At 49.0% G+C, this 23,674-nt stretch overlaps 1 protein-coding gene across 1 annotated transcript in view; it reads right to left on the bottom strand.

The window, feature by feature from the left end:
- Nucleotides 1–23,674, bottom strand: part of LOC124569463 — a 184,562-nt gene that overhangs the window by 91,170 nt on the left and 69,718 nt on the right. Inside the window, 2 exon segments of the mRNA XM_047131073.1 lie at nucleotides 728–787; nucleotides 21,744–21,910. Coding sequence (XP_046987029.1) covers nucleotides 728–787; nucleotides 21,744–21,910 — 227 coding nt within the window.

The following is a 23,674-nucleotide window of genomic DNA, read 5'->3' as shown; positions in this document are numbered from 1 at the left end:
CCAGTTTTCCTGCTTTACATGAGCAGACATCTTAACCATTTGGCTTCTTCATTGTCATAAGTTTCGTTCCTGTTACTTTTGAACAAATAATGATAGTTCTCCATTCTGGACATTATTTCATGTTATTGCACCTTCACCGATTTCCTGCGTATTACCTCCACTCATTTTATACGAGTGAAACGAATGCAGTTGTTATATCCCTTGTTGCATGGGAAGCCACAGTTCATCATATCCATTCCTCTTTAGATCCTATTACAGGTTCTGTGTGCACGCATGCACGAGAGAGAGAGAGAGAGAGAGAGAGAGAGAGAGAGAGAGAGAGAGAGAGAGAGAGAGATATTTTGTTCGTGTGCATATCAACTGCCTCCTACCTGAAACTGTTGATTGGTTGGAGGCTTTCACAGCAGTGTACTGAATGATTTACTATTTCTTTTTCCTAGTTAAGTGGCCCCTTCTTCTCCTTTGTACTGTGTTTATTTTGTGTAACTGTGAAAGAGCATTGTTGTACATCTTCTCAGCTTTCTGAATTGTTCTATAAAGTGTGATTTTGAAGAGTTCATCGGTTATCACTCATCAAATAATTCACACAGGTTCAACATTTGATTTTTAACATCCCTTTCCATATAAAACAATGTTTCACACACACACATATTATGAAACAGTTCACTGCTGTATGTTTACTGTTAATATTTTTACGGCACTGAATTAAATAGATAGATTTACATACCAAGATCATTTGCAGGAGCTGAAGTAGAATTTTTATGGCTACCTGCTTTCTTTGGACCACCTATAAGAAAACAAACATTTTTGTGAGAATGTAATGCACGCTGGAACAGTGTTTTTAAAGTGAAATAGTCTTACTGAAGTCAATCTTAATTGTTAAAGAATATTTCACAACAAATTACATACAGCATCCCTGGACCAAGTCAGTTTCTAAATTTCCATCACAGAGAAGACTGACACCTATGCCATTATAAATTTATAGCACAACATAGTAATACAAGCTACTTGAATGTATAGTCTGTAGATGGATGAGAAAGAGTAGGTAGGTCAGTCAAGAAGAGAGACTGGGTGGGCCAAATGGGACAATTTTGTGAGTATTTTGTTATAAGGAACCTGTGGTCTTTGACGGTTTGTTTGGTGCACTTTCATTTTGTTTCATTAATTACTCCCAGTCATCTCTTTATCTTTATTGCATGGCAGATATTTACACGACAATGAAAATGTCAATGGCATGTGCTTTGAGTTTTGTTGGGAAACAAACCTGTTTCATTCACTCACAGTCCTTGCACTCAGTAGTACTCAGTTCTGTCTTTGGTTTGTTTCTCCTGGCAGTGCTAGTTGTATGCTGAGAGAGCGGTATGATGACTAGGGGGTGCAGGTGCAAGGAGGGGGCAGAGGGCATGAGAGGAAGGGGTGGGGTGGAGGGAGGCCAGAGGAAAAGGTAGGGTGGAGGGAGGCAAGAGAAAGGGCCGGAGTAGGGGGCGAGAGGAAGGGGTCGGTGGAGAGAGGCAAGAGGAAGGGGTCGGTGGAGAGAGGCAAGAGGAAGGGGTCGGTGGAGGGAGGCGAGAGGAAGGGCCAAGATGTGGGTGGCAAGAGGAAAGATCATGGTGGGGAGTGGTGGGGGGAGGGAGGTAGGGGCGTGGTAGGGGGGGGGGCGAGAGGAATGGGTTGCTAGGAGGGGGCGAGAGGAATGGGCGTGGGGGGGTGGGGGTGAGAGGAATGGGTGTGTGTGTGTGTGTGTGTGTGTGTGTGTGTGTGTGTGTGGCGGGGGGGGGGGAGAGGAATGGGTGAGTATGTGTGGTTGGCCGAGAGGAATGGGTGTATGTGTGGAGGGGGGGGGCGAGAGGAATGGGTGTGTGTGTGGGGGGGAGGGGGGGAGAGGAATGGGCGTGGAGGGGGCAAGAGGAATGGGTGCGGGGGGGTGGGAGAGGAATGTGTGTGTGTGTGGAGGGGTGGGGGGCGAGAGGAAATTTTTTTGTTTGTTTGTTTTGGTTTTAGGGCGCAAAACTGCTATGGTCATTAGCACCCGGTCCGTGACTTAGGAAACAGTAAAAAACCGAAATTGAAAACCAGCAGCAATGGGAACAAAAGTCATAAAATTGGAGAAACTAAAAGCAGAAGGAAGGCTTAAAAATCCACAACACAAAGGGGTTGGTTGTCCCCAAAAAAAGCTTCAAATGACTGACGTCATTTCACTGGCACTAATAAACTTGAGAACGCAGTCGGCTGAGCGCGTGCCATCTGCTAAAATCGACGATATATCAGGCGACAGCTGAAGACTGGAGCGTAATGGATTAAAATAGGGGCACTCAATTAACAGGTGTCTTACCGTCCACAGCTGAGAGCAGTGGGGACAGAGTGGGGGAGGATCGCCGCTTAAGAGATGTCGATGGGTAAAAAGACAGTGCCCTATCTGGAGTCTAGTTAAAATTACCTCCTCCCGACGACGCGTTCGGGAGGAAGAGGTCCAAGCACAAGGAAGAGCTTTCACGTCCCGCAATTTATTATGGGGAAGTGTCGACCAATGCGTGTGCCATAAATGAACAACACGTCGACATAAAATGCTCCGTAGATCGGCGAAGGGAATCGATTGAATAGCTGGCCGAGGAAGAGAGACTGCAGCCTTGGCTGCAATATCAGCCGCCTCATTTCCACAGATACCAACGTGTCCCGGGAGCCAGAGGAACGCCACCGAGACGCCCCCCAGGTGGAGCAAGCGCAGACAGTCCTGAATCCGGTGGACCAGAGGGTGCACAGGATAAAGAGCTTGGAGACTGAGGAGAGAGCTGAGAGAATCTGAGCAGATAACATACTGTATCCGCTGATGGCGGCGGATGTAGTGGACAGCCTGGAGAACAGCGTAAAGCTCCGCAGTATAAACCGAACACTGGTCGGGAAGCCGAAAGTGATTTCAGGTGTCGCCAACAATATAGGCACTCCCTACACCTAACGATGTTTTCGAGCCGTCGGTGTAAATAAATGTAGCGTCCGTCATTTGTGCACATAGAGCAGCAAATGCCCGATGATAAACAAGTGAAGGGGTACCATCCTTGGGAAATCGACAAAGGTCACGGAGCAGGCAGATCCGGGGACGGAGCCAAGGCGGTGCTGTACCCCAAGTTGTCAAGAAGGTTTTAGGAAAGCGGAAGGAAAGAGAATGGAGCAGTTGACGGAAGCGGACTCCCGGTGGTAGTAGGGAGGAGGGACGACCTGCATACCCTACATCAAAGGAGGCGTCGCAAGAAAGGTCATGGGCTGGATTAGCAGGCATGGAAGACAGATGGCTAGCATAACGACTCAGAAGGACTGCTCGCCGACTGGACAGCGGAGGTTCAGCAGTCTCAGCATAAAGGCTTTCCACAGGGCTGGTGTAAAAAGCTCCAGACACTAAACGTAATCCACGGTGGTGGATAGAGTCGAGACACCGAAGAATAGATGGCCAAGCAGAGGAGTAGACTATGCTTCCATAGTCCAATTTCAAGTGCACTAAGGCCCGATAGAGGCGGAGAAGGACCACTCGGTCCGCTCCCCAGGAGGTACCATTCAGGACACGGAGGGTGTTGAGGGATCGCAGACAGCGTGGGAGGACCAGCACAGTTTTCTGTCAAACATAAGACCCAAGAATTTAGCGACGTTGGAAAACGGAAGGTTGACAGGACCTAGATGTAAGGAGGGCGGAAGAAACTCCTGACGTCGCCAAAAATTAACACAAACGGTCTTACTGGGAGAAAAACGGAAGCCGGTTTCGATGCTCCAAGAGTGGAGGCGATCGAGACATCCTTGAAGACGTTGCTCAAAAAGGCTGGTCCGTTGAGAGCTGTAGTAGATCGCAAAATCGTCCACAAAGAGGGAGCCCGAGACATCAGGAAGGAGACAATCCATAATTGGATTGATGGCAATGGCAAACAGTACAACACTCAGCACGGAGCCCTGGGGTACCCCGTTTTCTTGGGAGAAAGTACGGGAGAGAGTAGTGTTCACCCGCACCCTAAATGTGAGCTCTGCCATAAATTCGCGAAGAAAAAGGGGCAGCCGACCTCGAAAGCCCCAAGAGGACAGTGTGTGGAGGATGCCCGTCCTCCAACAGGTATCGTATGCTCTCTCCAGATCAAAAAATATTGCTACCGTTTGGCGTTTCCGGAGAAAATTGTTCATGATATAAGTGGAGAGAGCAACAAGATGGTCAACTGCAGAACGATGCTTTCGGAATCCGCATTGGGCAGGTGTTAAAAGACTTCAGGAGTCCAGCCACCAAGCTAAACGGTAATTCACCATACGCTCCAAAACCTTACAGACACTACTCGTGAGAGAAATGGGGCGATAGCTAGAGGGGAGATGTTTGTCCTTTCCAGGTTTCGGAACAGGAACGACTATAGCTTCCCGCCATCGTCTGGGAAAAGTACTGTCAGTCCAAATTCGATTATAAAGGCGAAGGAGGTAACGCAGACTATGGGTTGATAAAGGCAACATTTGGACGTGGATACCATCCGGTCCTGGGGCGGAGGAGCAAGAAGAAGAGAGTGCATGTTGGAGTTCCCGCATGGAGAAAACAGTATTGTAGCTTTCGCGATTTTGAGAGGAGAAAGCAAGAGGGCGCACTTCCGCTGCACGTCTCTTCAGGAGAAACGCTGGCGGGTAATTTGAAGAGCTCGAAATCTCAGCAAAGTGCTGACTCAATGAGTTAGAAATTGCGACGGGGTCCACTAATGTGTCATGTGCGACAGTGAGCCCAGAGACCGGGGAGAAACTAGGCGCGCCTGAGAACCGTCGAAGCCGACTCCAAACTTCCGAGGAGGGAGTGAAGGTGTTAAATGAGCTAATAAAGAATTTCCAGCTTACCTTCTTGCTATCGCGGATGACACGATGGCATCGCGCTCGGAACTGCTTATAGCGGATACAGTTGGCCAAAGTAGGATCGTGGCGGAAAACGCGGAGAGCACGTCGCCGCTCACGTATTGCATCATGGCATGCCTCGTTCCACCAAAGAACTGGGGGGCGCCGGGGCAATTCAGAGGCGCGTGGTATTGAATGTTTCGCAGCTGTAAGAGTAACGTCGGTAATATGTGTGACCTCATCGTCAACGCTGGGAAAGTGACGGTCATCGAATGTCACTAGAGACGAAAAAAGTGTCCAATCAGCTTGGGCAAACTTCCAGCGTCGCGGGCGCATGTAGGGCAGTTGAGGCTGCAGTCTAAGGACACATGGAAAGTGGTCACTCGAGTGTGTATCATCAAGGGCGAACCATTCGATGCGCTGAACTAGCGGAACAGTACCGACCGCAAGGTCCAAATGAGATAAACTTGTCGTGGAGGCAGACAAAAATGTAGGGACCCCAGTGTTGAGGCGAACTAGATCCGCTTGGTGGAAGACGTCTAGCAATAGTGAGCCATGTGGACAAGGATGTGGAGATCTCCAAAGCGGGTGGTGGGCATTGAAGTCCACAACCAGCAAATATGAGGGTGGAAGCTGACCAAGAAGATGAAGGAGATCAGCTCGTGCCATTGGTGCGGACGATGGGATGTATACAGTACAAAGAGAGAACGTGTATCCGGAAAGGGAAAGACGGACGGCGACAGCTTGGAAGGAAGTGTTTAAATGGATTGGGTGATAATGGAGAGTTTCATGGAGAAGAATCATGAGTCCTCCATGTGCTGGAGTGCCTTCAACAGAGGGGAGATCATATCGGATGGACTGAAAATGAGGGAGAACAAAGCGGTCATGGGGATGCAGCTTTGTTTCCTGAAGACAGAAGATGACCGGCGAGTAGGATCATAAGAGGATCGACAATTCATCCCGACTGGCTCGAATACTGCGGATATTCCAGTGGATAATGGACATAGGATGAACGGAAAATGGGGGAATGTGACCAAGGTCGCTGTCAACTCAACGACTGCTCAGAGCTTGCGACCGACAGCATGGAATGGCATTCAGCCGAAGGCAGAAGATCCTGATCAATAGGTTGGTTAGGAGCAGCTCCTGCCACCAGCGATTGGCCGGTTGATCGGCCGCCAGCAGTGCGCCTCGGCGACACAGAAGACGGCAAGGACAGTGCTGTATTTTCCCGTCTGAGGCACGGTGGGCCGTCGACTGGCGAATAATTTTCGAGCAGCAAAGGTCGACACCTTTTCCTTTACTCTAATTTCCTGGATGAGCTTTTCATCTTTAAAAACGGGTCAATCTCGAGAGGAAGCAGCGTGGTCACCCATACAGTTGATGCAGCGAGGGGATGGAGGTGGACAAGCACCCTCATGGGCATCCTTACCACACGTAACACATTTGGCCGGATTGGAACAGGACTGGCTGGTGTGATTGAACCGCTGACACCGATAGCAACGCGTAGGGTTTGGGGCGTAAGGGCGAACGGAAATTATCTCATAGCCTGCTTTGATTTTCGATGGGAGTTGAACTTTGTCAAATGTCAAGAAGACAGTGTGGGTTGGAATGATGTTCGTGTCAACCCTTTTCATAACCATATGAACAGCCGTTACGTCCTGGTCAGACAGGTAGTGCTGAATTTCTTCGTCAGACAATCCATAGAGGGAGCATGTATATACGACTCCACGCGAGGAATTTAAAGTACGGTGCAGTTCCACCCGGACAGGGAAGGTGTGTAGTAGTGAAGTACGCAGCAATTTTTGTGCCTGGAGGGCACTGACTGTTTCTAGCAACAGGGTGCCATTCCGTAATCTGGAACAAGACTTTACAGGACCTGCAATTGCGTCGACACCTTTCTGAATAATGAAAGGGTTGACCGTGGAGAAGTCGTGACCTTTGTCAGACCGAGAAACAACAAGGAACTGTGGCAACGATGGAAGAACTGTCTGTGGCTGAGACTCAGTGAACTTACGCTTGTGAGCAGACATAGTGGAAGGTGAGGAAACCATTGCGGAAGAATCCCCCATGATTACCGGCGTCTCCGATGGCGCGCTCCTCCCTTGTGGGGGCACTCCCGCCTTAGGTGATTGTTCACACCTCAGGTCACACCTCCCGACAAACGGACGGAGGGACCAATTGGCACTTTCGGAAGGTATCAGCTCGGGTTATCACCCCTCCCTGGTCCTGGCCGTTACCAGGGGGTACGTACGTGTCCTACCTGTCTACCCGGAGCGGGGAATTACGCGTTACCCCGTCACCGGCTACGCATGGAAGTGTGTGGGTCGGCCTTCAGACACGTACAGGGAGGAAAAAAAGAGAAAGGGAAAGGAAAGAAGAGGGGTCTCAAACACCGCAGCGGAGAAAAGGGCAAAGAGAAGAGGGAAGGAAAAGAGAAGGACAGAGGAAGGACGAAGACTTGCAAGTGTAGAAAGCAAGGAATTTGTAAAAGTTTCGAGCGTCCGTCTCCGGACGTAGGCACAGGGTGATGGGTGAGGGGGCGAGTGCGGGGTGAGGTAGGGCGAGGTGAGGTGAGGTGAGATAGTATGGGGCTGGGCCGTGTGGGGTGAGGGGGGCGAGTGCGGGGTGGGGTGAGAGAGTATGAGGAAGGGCTTTTTTTTCTTTTTATTTTTATTTTTTTCCCCTTCCTTTGGGGGGGGGGGGGGGCGCAAAACATCATTGGTCCTAAGCGCTCAATATGGAACCATAGAATGCTGGGACCACGAGGGTAAAAAACCATTTCACGGTCCAATACAGAAAGGAAGAAACAACAAATTTAAAACATTGACAAGTAACCGGAGTCATGAGGTAGAAATCAAATCTCTTTTATCATATTACTGGTTTAAAAAAAATTAAAACTCGAGCCACAGCTTGCATGTCATCCGCTAAAATGTCCAGCAAAGCGGGCGGCAGTCCGACCCTGAGATGTAAGTGGGTAAAGCAGGGGCACAAGATCAGGCTGGCTGGCTTCAGAAAGGACAGTTGGGTGCAGGGTCGCCACTCAACAAGTGGCGGTGATCGCAACAGAGCTAACATTACTTTCTCATGGCGAGACAGGCGGACGAAAGTCGACCAGGCTGTTGGGAGAGGATTCACTTGTCCGAGTTTGTTCCCATGAAGGGAGCACCAATGGTCATGCCAAAGTGACCTGATACCCTGATAGAGAAAAGTATGGATATCTTGCAAGGGAACAGAGTAAGAGGTGGGCTGACTGAGATGGACTGCAGCCTTGGCTGCAGCGTCAGCAGCAACATTCCCAGGCACACCAACATGGCCAGGAACCCACATGAACTTCACTTGGGCTCCCCCATCTAGGAACAAATGGAGGCAGTCCTGGATCCGTTGACCAATGTCGTGGACTCGATCTGGATCATCCAGACTCTGAAGGGCAGTGAGGGAGTCAGAGCAGATCACACAGTGAGTGAGCTGGTGCCTCCAGATGTAGTGAACACCCTGATAGGGGGAAAAAAGCTCTACAGTAAAAATTGTGCACTAGTCTAGAAGCCGGTATTGAAACTTATCATCCCTGATGACAAAAGCACAGCCGACACTGTGGGTGGACTTGGAACCATCAGTGTACAAAAATATGCTATTGGCAAGTTGTGAACGAAGTTCGAGAAATTTGCAGTGATAGGGAAACTCAGGAGTCGAATCCTTTGAGAACAAGTTGAGGTCAAAAGGAACACAAACCTGTGCCTGAAGCCAAAGTGGCGAAGGGCTCTCACGCATTCGGAAAGTGGCAGGAAGTGTAAACTGCAGCTGCTGAAGCAGGTGACGAAAGCAGACGCCGGGAGGCTGCAGAGAAGAGACTTACATCTCATATTGGTGGTCAAGAATGTCATCAAAAAAAGGGTCAAAGATTGGGTGGCCTGAAATGGAAGATGGCCGACATGCATACATACTGAGTAGGATGTCGCGCTGGTATGACAGTGGTAGTTCACCGGCTTCTGTGTAGAGACTCTCAACTGGGCTAGTATGGAAGGCACCAATGGCAAGACAGATCCCCAAATGGTGTATTCTATGTAGACGGCATAAGATAGACGGCCCTGCAGAGGAGTAGACAATGCATCCATAATCCAACTTGGAGTGGACAATAGATTGATAGCGGTGGAGAAGGACAGTCCGGTCAGGTCCCCAAGAGGTACCACTCAATACATGAAGGACATTGAGGGACCAGGTGCAGCATGCAACCAGGTAGGACACGTGGGGAGACCAACTAAGTTTCCTACTGAACGTAAGCCCTAAGAACTTCATTGCACCCACGAACGGCAGAGCATTTTGGCCCAATCAGAAGGACGGTGGAAGAAACGCCTTGTACCACCAGAAGTTGACGAAAACAGATTAGGTAGTAGAAAAGCGGAAACCATTTGTGACACTCCAGAAACAGAGATGGTCCAGACAACGCAGAAGACAGTGTTGCAGGAGATATTTCCGCGGGGAGCTGCAATAAATAGCAAAGTCGTCAACGAAAAGAGAGCCGGAAATGCCAGCTGGAAGGTTGATGGCTATAACGAAGAGGACGACACTCAGTACAGAGCTCTGAGGCACCCCATTCTCCTATGATAAGGTGTGGGATAAGGGGGAACCCACACGTACCCAGAAATCTCAGTCTGTTAAAAATTCCCGGATTAAAGTGGGAAGCTGACCGCAAAGGCCCCACGTGTGCATAGTACGTAGAATGCCTGTCCGCCAACAAGTATCATAGGCTTTCTCCAAATCAAAGAATACGGCCACTGTTTGTTGCTTCTGCAGAAAATTATTCATGGTGAACATCGACAGGGTGACTAGATGATCAAACGCTGAGTGGCGCTTTCAGAACCCAAACTGAGCATTAGTGAGAAGATAGCGTGACTCCAGCCACCACACTAATCGACCATTGATCATGCGCTCCATCACCTTACAAGTGCTGCTGGTAAGGGAAATTTGATGATAGCTGGAAGGAAGAGATTTATCTTAACCAGGCTTAGGTAAGGGAACAATAATAGCTTCACGCCAAAGCATGGGAAATACACCGTCAGTCCAAATACAGTTGTAGGGATCGAGGAAAACGCGTTTTCCCATAGGAGGAATATTCTGCAGAATGAGGACATGGATTTTATCAGGCCCAGGAGCAGAAGATCTGGATGAGGAGAGAGCACGCTCGAGCTCCCTCACAGTAAAATGACTATTGTAGCATTCTCAATTCAAAGGGAGAAAAGAGATTGCACAAGCCTCCTCCACCTGTTACCAAGGAAGGAAGGCAAGATGGTAGTTGGTGGAGCTTCAAACCTTCACAAAGTACTGGCCCGAAGTGTTAGAAACATCGACAGGGTTGACTATAACGTTTCCCGCCACAGTCACACCAGGAATCCGGGAGTGGGCGGTAGTCCCAGAAAGCCTGTGCAGGCCACTCCTAACGAGAGTGGATGGAGTAAAACTGTTGAACGAGCTAGTGAAGGAAACCCAGCATGCTTTCTTGCTTTCCTTAATAGCACGGCGGCACTGTGCACGTAGCCACTTGTAGAGGATGTAGTTCATTAATGTAGGATGACGGTGAAAGACACGTAGCGCACGTCGTCGGGCACAAATCGCATTGCCGCACTCCACAGTCCACCAAGGGATCACGACATGATGGGGAGAAGTAGCAGTACAAGGGATAGAGGATTCGGCAGCTGAGAGAGTAACGTCCATGAGGTGCTTGACCTGATCATCACAGCTGGGAAACGGCCGTTCATCAAAGACTGCCAAGGAGGAATATAGCCTCCAGTCAGCAAGAGACAATTTCCAATGAGTGGTGGGCCACTGTAGCGGGGTATTACTGTACAAGTGAGTCACACAAGGGAAGTGGTCACTCGAGTAAGTACGAGGTGCATTCAAGTTCTAAGGCCTCCGATTTTTTTTCTCCGGACTGGAAATAGATAGAAACATGCACATTGTTTTAAAATGAGGCCGTGTTCATTGTCAATACATCCCAGAGATGGCAGCACCGTTCGGCGACGCTTTCCTTACTTGAACAGCGTGCAATCATTCGTTTTCTGAATTTGCGTGGTGTGAAACCAATTGAAATTCATCGACAGTTGAAGGAGACATGTGGTGATGGAGTTATGGATGTGTCTAAAGTGCGTTCGTGGGTGCGACAGTTTAATGAAGGCAGAACATCGTGTGAAAACAAGCCGAAACAACTTCGGGCTCGCACAAGCCGGTCTGACGACATGGTCGAGAAAGTGGAGAGAATTGTTTTGGGGGATCGCCGAATGACTGTTGAACAGATCACCTCCAATTTCTGTGGGTTCTATGCACACAATCCTGTATGACGACCTGAAAATGCGAAAAGTGTCATCCAGGTGGGTGCCACGAATGCTGACGGACGACCACATGGCTGCCCGTGTGGCATGTTGCCAAGCAATGTTGACGCGCAACGACAGCATGAATGGGACTTTCTTTTCGTTGGTTGTGACAATGGATAAGACGTGGATGCCATTTTTCAATCCAGAAACAAAGCGCCAGTCAGCTCAATGGAAGCACACAGATTCACCGCCACCAAAAAAATTTCGGGTAACTGCCAGTGCTGAAAAAATGATGGTGTCCGTGTTCTGGGACAGCGAGGGTGTAATCCTTACCCATTGCGTTCCAAAGGGCACTACGGTAACAGGTGCATCCTACGAAAATGTTTTGAAGAACGAATTCCTTCCTGCACTGCAACAAAAACGTCTGGGAATGGCTGCGCGTGTGCTGTTTCACCAAGACAACGCACCCGCACATCGAGCTGACGTTACGCAACAGTTTCTTCGTGATAACAACTTTGAAGTGATTCCTCATGCTCCCTACTCACCTGACCTGGCTCCTAGTGACTTTTGGCTTTTTCCAACAATGAAATACACTCTCCGTGGCCGCACATTCACCAGCCGTGCTACTATTGCCTCAGCGATGTTCCAGTGGTCAAAACAGACTCCTAAAGAAGCCTTTGCCGCTGCCATGGAATCATGGCGTCAGCGTTAAGAAAAATGTGTATGTCTGCAGGGCGATTACGTCGAGAAGTAATGCCAGTTTCATTGATTTCGGGTGAGTAGTTAATTAGAAAAAAAATTGGAGGCCTTAGAACTTGAATGCACCTCGTACCAGAAAGAGCACACCACACGAGACGTTGAGCGAGCTGGGCAGAGCAGATTGAGAGGCCTAAGTAGCATTAACTGTGCGTGGAATCAGAGAGAAACGTGGCTTCACCAGCGTTAAGGCACACAAGATGATTAAGATGATCCACCAAAAGAAAACCTCTTGGGCAGGTGACAGGCGAGCCCCAAAGAGGATGATGGGCACTGGTGTCACCGAGGAGCAGAAAGGGTGGAGGAAGCCGAGCAACAAGCTGCATCAGGTCCGCCCTAGTGACAGCAGAAGACCAAGGGATATAAATGGTGCAGAGGGAAAAGGTAAGTTCGGGAAGGAAAACAAAGGCAGCAACTGCTTGTAGGTGGGTGTGCAAGGGGATAGGAAGATAAACGTCATCTCGTAGAAGCTGCATGACCCCACCACGATCAGGAATCCCTGCTGTAATGAGAAGGTCCATCCGTAACGAAGTAAAATGGGAAAGAGCAAAATGGTCTTGAGGACGTAGCTTGGTTTCTTGGAGACAGACTACAAGTGGACATTGCGATTGCAGGAGCAGCTGGAGATCCACCCTGTTAGACCAAAGGCCATGAATATTCCATTGTAAAAGGGCCATAAAATTTAGGAACACTGAAGAATGGAGGAAGAAACACTCCACTGCTTAGCGCAAACCGTCGAGGTAGGACGGCCACTGGAATCCACAGGTGGAGGATCATCGTCCATCATCTCAGTGGGATCAACAGAGCTTCCCCGGTGTCGGTCAGTTGAAAAGGACTGACGAGTCGAAGAGGGCTGACGAGTTGGAGATGGGGAAGACTGTTTGCATTTGGATGACATTTGGCGATTGGCAGAAGAGCCAGACGGCTGTGAACTCGAGGTATGCAAGAAATCTTCCTGGGAATAATCCTTCTTGAATTGACGGTTTGCTGGCTGCATTGCAACCACCTTTGCCGGTGAGGGCGAAGAATGGGTAGCAGAATCTTCAGCCCGGGAAGCAGGAGATGGAATGTCAGCTTGAAGGTGAGGCGACTTTGCCACCACCGAACTGAATTGTAAGTCACAAGTTTGCGTAACCATGTTTTTCGTGGGATGGGGAGAGGCTAACACAGAGTTGTAACTTCCTGGTGAAGGGACATTTGGTTTACAGATTGCCAACAGTTTCTAGGCAACAGGACAAGGTACCTTCTCCATCACCCTTAACTCCTGAACAGCCTGCTCGTCTTGATAGATGGACAAGAACCATAAGAAGCAGCATGGTCTCCATGACAAATAACGCAAGGGTGGAAGGAGGTGGACAGGCTCCCTCATGTGCATCCCTGCTACAAGTGACACATTTGGCTGCGTTTTTACATGATGTGATGGTATGACTGAATTGGTGGCATTTATAACACCTCAGCAGATTGGGAATGTAAGGTCGGTCGCACAGAGATGACTTCATAGCCTGTCTTTATCTTGGTAGGAAGCATTAACCGATCGAAAGTCAGGGACAATGTGTGAGTGGGCACCAAATCCTTCTTCATAACTTGATGAACAGCAGTAATGCACTGATCCGATAGATAATTCATCCTCTGTCAAATCATCCAACAGCAGGGTGTAGACAACACCGCGGGACAAGTTACGTGTGCTGTGAGCCTCCACTTTTATAGGGTATTCGTGGAGGAGTTGGGACTTGAGTCGTTTCTGGGCCTGGAGAGCACTATCAAGTTCCAAAAGCAGAGTTCCAGTGGGGAGACGGAAGCATGACTTCACAGGGACGGCGATAACAAAGGGGTTTACAGTAGCACAAGTCTAGTTTCCATCTAAATGTGACACTATCAGATATTGACGCGCAACAGGAAGAGACATTGAGGCAGGAGCCTCATTCCAGTTTATGGGCAGGAGAGGGGGGGTGAGTGAGTGTAGGGCAGGAGAGGGGGGGGCGACTGCAGGGCAGGAGAGGGGGGGGGGCGACTGCAGGGCAGGAGTTGGGGGGGGGGGCGACTGCAGGGCAGGAGTTGGGGGGGGGGGGGGCGACTGCGGGGCAGGAGTTGGGGGGGGGGCGACTGCGGGGCAGGAGTTGGGGGGGGGGCGACTGCGGGGCAGGAGTTGGGGGGGGGCGACTGCGGGGCAGGAGTTGGGGGGGGGGGGGGCGACTGCGGGGCAGGAGTTGGGGGGGGGCGACTGCGGGGCAGGAGAGGGGGGGGAGACTGCAGGGCAGGAGAGGGGGGGGAGACTGCAGGGCAGGAGAGGGGGGGGAGACTGCAGGGCAGGAGAGGGGGGGGGCGACTGCAGGGCAGGAGAGGGGGGGGGCGACTGCAGGGCAGGAGAGGGGGGGGCGACTGCAGGGCAGGAGAGGGGGGGGGCGACTGCAGGGCAGGAGAGGGGGGGGGCGACTGCAGGGCAGGAGAGGGGGGGGCGACTGCAGGGCAGGAGAGGGGGGGGGCGACTGAAGGGCAGGAGAGGGGGGGGCGATGCAGGGCAGGAGAGGGGGGGGCGATGCAGGGCAGGAGAGGGGGGGGGCGACTGCGGGGCAGGAGATGGGGGGGGGCGACTGCGGGGCAGGAGAGGGGGGGGGGCGACTGCGGGGCAGGAGAGGGGGGGGGCGACTGCGGGGCAGGAGAGGGGGGGCGACTGCAGGGCAGGAGAGGGGGGGCGACTGCGGGGCAGGAGAGGGGGGGGCGACTGCAGGGCAGGAGAGGGGGGGGCGACTGCAGGGCAGGAGAGGGGGGGGCGACTGCAGGGCAGGAGAGGGGGGGGCGACTGCAGGGCAGGAGAGGGGGGGGCGACTGCAGGGCAGGAGACGGGGGGGCGACTGCAGGGCAGGAGACGGGGGGGCGACTGCAGGGCAGGAGACGGGGGGGCGACTGCAGGGCAGGAGGGGGGGGGGGCGACTGCAGGGCAGGAGAGGGGGGGGGGCGACTGCAGGGCAGGAGAGGGGGGGGGCGACTGCAGGGCAGGAGAGGGGGGGCGACTGCAGGGCAGGAGAGGGGGGGCGACTGCAGGGCAGGAGAGGGGGGGCGACTGCAGGGCAGGAGAGGGGGGGCGACTGCAGGGCAGGAGAGGGGGGGCGACTGCAGGGCAGGAGAGGGGGGGCGACTGCAGGGCAGGAGAGGGGGGGGCGACTGCAGGGCAGGGGGGGGGGGCGACTGCAGGGCAGGAGGGTGGGGGCGACTGCAGGGCAGGAGGGTGGGGGCGACCGCGGGACAGGAGAGGGGGGCGACCGCGGGGCAGGAGAGGGGGGGCGACCGCGGGGCAGGAGAGGGGGGGCGACCGCGGGGCAGGAGAGGGGTGGCGACCGCGGGGCAGGAGAGGGGTGGCGACCGCGGGGCAGGAGAGGGGGGGGGCGACCGCGGGGCAGGAGAGGGGGGGGGCGACCGCGGGGCAGGAGAGGGGGGGGGCGACCGCGGGGCAGGAGAGGGGGGGGCGACCGCGGGGCAGGAGAGGGGGGGGGGGCGACTGCGGGGCAGGAGAGGGGGGGCGACTGCGGGGCAGGAGAGGGGGTGGCGACTGCCGGGCGGTAGAGGGGGGGGCGACTGCGGGGAGGTGGAGGGAGTGGGACGAGTGCGGGGAGGTGGAGGGAGTGGGACGAGTGCGGGGAGGTGGAGGGAGTGGGACGAGTGCGGGGAGGTGGAGGGAGTGGGACGAGTGCGGGGAGGTGGAGGGAGTGGGACGAGTGCGGGGAGGTGGAGGGAGTGGGACGAGTGCGGGGAGGTGGAGGGAGTGGGACGAGTGCGGGGAGGTGGAGGGAGTGGGACGAGTGCGGGGAGGTGGAGGGAGTGGGACGAGTGCGGGGAGGTGGAGGGAGTGGGACGAGTGCGGGGAGGGGGAGGTGGAGGGAGTGGGACGAGTGCGGGGAGGGGGAGGTGGAGGGAGTGGGACGAGTGCGGGGAGGGGGAGGTGGAGGGAGTGGGACGAGTGCGGGGAGGGGGAGGTGGAGGGAGTGGGACGAGTGCGGGGAGGGGGAGGTGGAGGGAGTGGGACGAGTGCGGGGAGGGGGAGGTGGAGGGAGTGGGACGAGTGCGGGGAGGGGGAGGTGGAGGGAGTGGGACGAGTGCGGGGAGGGGGAGGTGGAGGGAGTGGGACGAGTCCGGGGAGGGGGAGGTGGAGGGAGTGGGACGAGTCCGGGGAGGGGGAGGTGGAGGGAGTGGGACGAGTCCGGGGAGGGGGAGGTGGAGGGAGTGGGACGAGTCCGGGGAGGGGAGGTGGAGGGAGTGGGACGAGTCCGGGGAGGGGGAGGTGGAGGGAGTGGGACGAGTCCGGGGAGGGGGAGGTGGAGGGAGTGGGACGAGTCCGGGGAGGGGGAGGTGGAGGGAGTGGGACGAGTCCGGGGAGGGGAGGGAGTGGGACGAGTCCGGGGAGGGGGAGGGAGTGGGACGAGTCCGGGGAGGGGGAGGGAGTGGGACGAGTCCGGGGAGGGGGAGGGAGCGGGGTGAGTGCGTGGAGGGGGAGGGAGCAGGGCGAGTGCAAGTCGGGGGAGGGGAGGGGGAGGGAGTGGCGCGAGATTGGAGTGGGGGAGGGAGGGGGCCGAGTGCAGGGGAGGGTGCGGGGTGGGGGAGGGAGGGGGCCGAGTGCAGGGGAGGGTGCGGGGTGGGGGATGGAGCGGGCCGAGTGCGGGGCGGGGGATGGAGCGGGCCGAGTGCGGGGCGGGGGAAGGAGCAGAACGAATGGGAGGGGCCAGGAAGTGACTGGGGGATGGGTGGGAGACAGACAGTGCAACCGGCAGCAAGGACCTATGTAACTGATAGAATGTTCTACTTCTCAGTGAAGTATTATTGAGAGGGAGGGGTTATTACTTGAAGAATGACAGATGTGCATAAAAAGAGTATTAAGGAAAGGATAATTGCAACTCACCATATAGTGGGATTGCCGAGTCGCACATAAGCACAACAAAAAGACTGTCAGCAACTAAGTCCTTCATGAGCATTGGAGATACACACACACGCAGGGACAGGCATGCGTACACAATCACACTCTTATGACCACAGTCTCTGGCTGCCAAGGTCAGACTCGAGTATGGCCTTCTCAGCCAGAGCTTGTGTGTGTTTGTGTGTGTGTGTGTGTGTTTTGTCTAATTGTGATGGAGGCCTTTTTGGCAAAAAGTTTACTTGCTGACAGTCTTTTTGTTGTACCTATCTGAAACTCAGCATCTCTGCTATAGGGTGAATGATCCTTTTCATAATATTATCATTATCCCCATAAATGATATTCAGTTCTTTGATACATGTGCATAGTAACTATTTGAAATTATAATTCTTCAAATGTATGTTTCGTATGCACTATAATCACACTTACAGCCAAGTACACAGTATCAAGAAGCACATTTATTGTACTGAAACAATTGTGCCACACTAGGTACACACAAATGTATGTGGTGAAATTAAAACTCTTACTGAAGTGAGTGACACAGTGATTATTACAGTACTGCATGCTACAACTGAATAACTGCTTGAGTAAGTTACGATATAGTATTTAACAAATACTAAAATCCTATTCTAGGAGTATATCAAACACCTGAATATTTTAGTGACAATGCATAAATAGTTAGCCCACCTCGCTTTATGGTTCCACTTTCAAACTACACAGCTATATATGATCAGCCCTGAGTGCCACAAAGAGAAAGTTAACATAAATGAACACTGCAGCCTGAGGTGAACATTACAGAATAAATTAGCATAAAAAACAAACTATTTTTCAAAGGAATAAACGGTTCATTAATCTGATGACTGTGAGAAATTTTACACTAGTTTGTAGTTCCAACTTCCCAATCAAAACAGGAAAATCAGCAATCAACTGTCTCACCAATTTCTGCCACTGTGGGCAGTTGTATCATCACAAACAGAGAAATCTGAGCACTAACAGGCACCTAATAAATGAGTTTAACTTTGTAGGTCAGCTATCAAATCTGCAGGCAAGGGTCATACTACACATCTTCAGAAAAAAAAAAAAAAACCAGAGCACCTTGAACATATTCACAGGACATCTACATTAGTATGTTCTGTAGAAATGATTAGCATTTGAACCACGTCGGCCCATGGGTTCAAGGTCAACATAGATATTGTGGCCCAACACCACCTACTGGTAAAATGTGGATGCAGCTCTCATTTTCACTATAAACTGAAGCTAACAGATCAGTGTGACTTGAGAAGATACTCAAGATGCTTCGGAAATGTACACGCGAATCATGCCATCCAATCAGTTAGTTTGAAAGTGGGCGTATTATTGGCATAGAAAATGAGGTGCATCCATACAGTAAACTGCTGTTCATGTGGGACGAGGTGTTTCAGCAGTGCGACTGGTGTGTGCAGAATGGTTCACAGAAGGCCATAAGCACAAGGAGATGGGTCAGGTCGCACCACCCAGACCACCTCCCGAGAAGATCAACACCTCGTCCAAATGGCATTGCAGGACAGATCTTCATCCTCCTTGGCTCTGGCAGAACAGTGTAACAGTGTAACACACTGTACTATCAGGGGTGACAGTCTGTTGCCATTTATTACTACATGGGTTACGTGCATGGCGTCTACTTCACCAGTTGCCTTTGACCAACAGGTAGAAATATGCTAGATGGTAATGGGGTATGGAAAAATGTTACTTGGGACAGAAATGGCATCAGATAGTATTTTTGGATGAATCCAGATTCTGTTTGTTTGAAAGTAACTGCCACAGTTTTGTTCGCTGCATACTGGGAGCAGCATCACAGTGACACTATTCACACAAGGCACACAGTGCCAACTCAAGGCCTTATGGTGTGGGATTCTATTGTGTACAACCACAAATCACAGTAGTTGTGTGTCCAGGGTGTTGTGACAAGTGTGACTTATGTGAATGACATCCTGGGGCCTGTAGCCATACCCTTTCTGCACAACACCCAGACAACATTTTTCAGCAAGACAATGCACAACCATATGTTGCTGCATGAACACGTGCCTTCTTGGTGTCACAGGATGTCAGCCTTTCACCCTGGCTCGCCAGATCACTAGACTTGTCAGCAATCAAATTTGTGGAGTATGGTGAAACATCAGGTGCAGTGCTGTGACCCAATGCCAACCACCACAGATGAACTTTGGAACCAAGTGAATGCAGCATGGATGGCTACACCACAGTACGGCATACACGCCTTTCACACATTGATGCCATCATGTATGAAACATGTTATCGGGGACCATTTGGACCCTGTGTCTATTAGGCAACAGCACACATGCTGAACCAAGGTGACTGAAATGCTAATCATTTCTGCAGAACATAGTAATTTACATGTCCTGAGACGATGGACATCCTATCTATGGTCGTTCAAGGGTTTTTGTTTTCTTCTGAACATGAGTGTATCTTCCCTATATAGTACTGTCAATGGGGTATTTTGGAGGGTGGGAAAGTTATTCAGAGTATATCTGCTGAGAAAATTGAGTGGAGGAGGCACATTGCCTTACGAGTGTAGGTGAGAGGGCAGTTTAAAGATGGATGGGGAAGGGGGCAGAGAAAGAGATAGGTATAGTACTGGGGGTAGTTAAAGTTATGTAATTAATTTTTTGTTTGCAGATACATGTCTCCAATCATGGTACACAATGAAATCTACATGCCACAGTACTATAGCATGACACTATAAAAACCAAAACGACGTGGCACAACTGCTTAATCAAGTGGAGATGGGCTGAACCACTTTGCTTTGGTTCTACTGGTAATGTGCTATGGTACTGTGGCATTGAGATTTCAATGTTAACCATGACTGCAGACAATTATCTACCAACAAACTAACAAAATAACCATATAACTTAATTTTTTTGGTTATAATTAAAATGTTGTGGCTACCACTTTGACAAAGATTATATGATGTTGTGGCCACCAGAGCCGTGAGGTTAAAAAGATGTGTTTCCCCTTAACATGGTTGAAGAGAAGCTGGTGTTGGCAGCAAAGAAAGAGGTGAGACACTGTGTTATCCATATGACGGGTGTAAAGTAGCATCTGAAGATGACCATGCTGTGCAGGGTAGTGTGCTGTACAGCTAGATGGTCAAATGTGCCCTTGACCATACAATTTAATGATCCTTTGCCCCTTCTTCCAACAGAAACAATATTTTCCCGCCACCTTACTTATGTTACATTTTGCACTCCTCTTCACTGTTTTCTCATATGTGTCTTCTTGCTACAGAGGAGTTTCATTGTTCAATTCTTTTTATGTGTTTGTTTAATTTTTTTCAGACACAAACTCAAAGATGTCAAATAAAGCTGATATAACAGATAACACAGAAAAAGCAAACAGCATTCAGGTCACAAACCATTCACTACATACCTTGTTTAGTCTAATAATTATTACACCCGCAGGTCAAAGGAGGGATATATACGAGCACCAAAGCTACACCAGTTTGCAAAAATCCTGTACCTAGATGCAATGCAGTAAGACATATCAGCACATGGAAAGTGATTTAGAAGGATAACCATTTTCTGAATTTCGGAACAACTATTCAATATTTTGTGGTTAAATTACTAAAAATTTAGTAATTAAATGCACAACTCAGAAAACTCAAACTGATACAGAATACAAGAGAACTTGCAGAAATACAAAACACAGTTACATGAGATGGACAAAAGTTGGGATGAGCACAAAAAAGTTCTTAAAGACTGTTTGATTCAGCTTTAGTCACACTCCACTGATTTCTGTGCTTTGAACTGAAAATGATAAATCCTGCAAACATGGTATATACAGTTGAATACTTACTTTGACCATCACAGATTATTGCAGGTCACAAATGATGTCAGTCAAGAATAGACTTAAGTTTTCGAAGAACTCATTTGCAAATATATGTGTAAGGATAACTATTCAATACATAAGAGAATGCAGTAAGACATATAAATAAGCACTATTTTTAACACAGTAACTCATCTTTTTAAACCCCACCCCCAAACTTCTCTTGTATCAATGCCTTTAGAGACTGGTTAATAGTAAGCCTTTTAGCTCAGTAACAACATGGGCCTGAACAGTGTCACTTTCAAGACATTTATGCAGAATGGTCTGTTGAATTTCCCATGTCCTAACATGATGATATTAGCTTTCTTTTATTACTCTTTGTGATTCAAAGAAACAATCTGCTCCATTGTCCTCTAGCACTTGCCATGCCAACACGTAGTTTCTCACCACTTTTGTCTGGCCTCACTTGCCCTGTTTTGCATGGCAGCTCACACTGTCTGTCTATCTGCTACAGCCACAGTGCTGCAGTATACAGTTACTGATGTAATACTAATTGTTCTGTGTATTATGTTGTCTGTGTTATGACATATCATTAAATTGAATATCGCCCTAGACTATTTTGCAAATGCTCCATCGAATGGCTACATTCAATTCCACAGTTACTTCTTGTTCATGTGCCTTCATACTACTCAACATTTCCCCTACATACTGCACTGGTTATCTTTATTCATGCCAGTGTTTCTGGAGGATAATATTTATCATTTTGTATCTCTTACAACAAACATCAACTGTCCACAAGAAAAAAAAAAAGGAGAATGATTGTTCTATCATTACTTGACCAAGACAAATAAATGTGCTTGAAACACAACTGTATTGACAGATGAAAAGGAGTTCACTGTAGATATGTTACACTAATGGCAGTTGTGAAAAGCAACAGAATAACTATATATTTAATTACTGTGTACACAGACCACTACATAAGAAGTTTATGCATTCTTCAATATAATGGAGCATGGCAATGCTGTGTTGCTAAATTTCGCATGCTGAAAATGCAATGTTTCACTACAATTGCATTTTTATGATCATATTATCCAAATAAATAGTTGATGGTAGTAGCATATTACCTGTTGGGATAGGAGTACTAGCTGTCAATGTCTCACCAGTGGAATTTTTGTACTGCTCTTGAAACTTCATGACACAAGCATAGCTGCAGAAATTACGAACAGATGAATCTGACATGGCCAAGTGATACTGCATTCGCGTGAACACTGAACACATGTCACACAACATCCTGTTGACAAATATATCAACTAATGACACTTCAATCATTACAACAATACCTACTACATATACATTGAGTTGAACAGAACAGTATTAACATATGTAGGTGGAGAATGAGTGGGGAAGGTGAGATCTATAACAACAAACAAGGGATATCAAGCATAGTAGGCTTAGGTGGAAGCAAGGTGAGGTAACAGTAGTATAGGTATTGTTTAGGAGAAGCATTAAGAAGTAACACTGCAAGAATGCAAATCCATATTATATGTTATGTAAATTTATGGTAACAGGTTCTTCCATCGGTTCTTAGTAAAACAACATAATAATAAATTAAAACCACTATATTGCATATGTTCTACAGGATTAATTTATTGAGGGTAACCTGGTTTTGGCTTACAAGGCCATCATCAGAGTTTAACTGCCTATCACCACCAAAGAAGTCACAATATTCGTAAAAAAAAAAAAACCATTGGAAAATATCTTACTCATCTAGAATAAGGCACACACACACACACACACACACACACACACACACACACACACACAGTAAATGTCAACTTTAACAGTGCAGTAGTTATGCAATTTAAAAGGTAAAAAGTTGTACAATAAATAAATATAAAGGAAGCAAACAAGAAAAAAAACATTAACACTAAACTCTAAAACAGTGCCTACATAATTGTTTACATTATAAACAAACCCAATAAAATAAAATAAAATTAGTACTTGACAATGCTGCTTCAAGAGGTATTACACTTGGAAAGTGATACAGAAACAAATTAAAAGAAAGAATTAACAATCCTAAAAACAGCACATATGGAGTACATAGCAATCAGAAGAAAATAAAATGAAATGAATAAATACAGGGAAACAGAGCAATATGAAGGAACAGATAGTGTGGGAAGTGATGAAAAAGTGAAAGGGGAAGTATTAAGCTGTATTTCGTCATTTAAGATTAAATCATGACTGTGAGCTAGAATTTTGTTGATTCCCAGGGCTTCAAACATATTGAGTCTTTGGCCTTTGTTTGCAAAGTGAAGGAAATGGGACTGTGGCTGGTAGTTGTAGCCCTCACTCAGTACATGCTCAGAAAATGTGGAGTCTTAATCCTGCAACCTCGAGCTGTGTTCGTGTTCAGCCAGTCTAGCTGCATGTCTCTGCCTGATTGACCAATATAAAACTTACCACAATCAGGACAAGTAATTTTGTATACCCCCTTGTTGGACAAAGGCCAACAACTATCTGTTGGCAGCCCTGGAAATTAATGAACATCTAGCCCACAGTCCTGATTAGTCTTCTCAACTTCACATAATACTCTCAGTTTTCCATTATTTCCCATACTATCTCTTATTTCATATTGCTCCATTTTTCTATATTTATTCATTTCTTTTTTTGTGAGTAAATGAGTATGTACTCCATACATTCTGTTGTTATGACTTAATTCTTTCTTTTAATTAGTATCTGCATGAATTTTGATGTGTAATACATCTTTAAGTACTATTGTGAAGTACTAATTTTGCTTTACCTTATTTTATTGGGTTTGTTTATAATGTAGTGTTATATAATCACAGTTTTCAAGTTGAGTGTCTATGTTTTTCCCATTTGCTCCCTTTTATTTATTTATTATCTTTTAAACTGCATTACCACTACACTGTCAAAGATGACATTTACTGTATGTTTGTGCTCAATCCAGATGAGTAACATCTTTTCCAATGCCGTTTGCAAATATTATAACTTCTTTGGCGATGACAATCAGTCAAAGGCTGATGATGGACTTTTA

The sequence above is a fragment of the Schistocerca americana genome, unplaced genomic scaffold, assembly GCF_021461395.2.
Source record: "Schistocerca americana isolate TAMUIC-IGC-003095 unplaced genomic scaffold, iqSchAmer2.1 HiC_scaffold_15, whole genome shotgun sequence".
NCBI lineage: Eukaryota > Metazoa > Arthropoda > Insecta > Orthoptera > Acrididae > Schistocerca > Schistocerca americana.
This window is presented reverse-complemented; position numbering and strand designations above follow the sequence as displayed.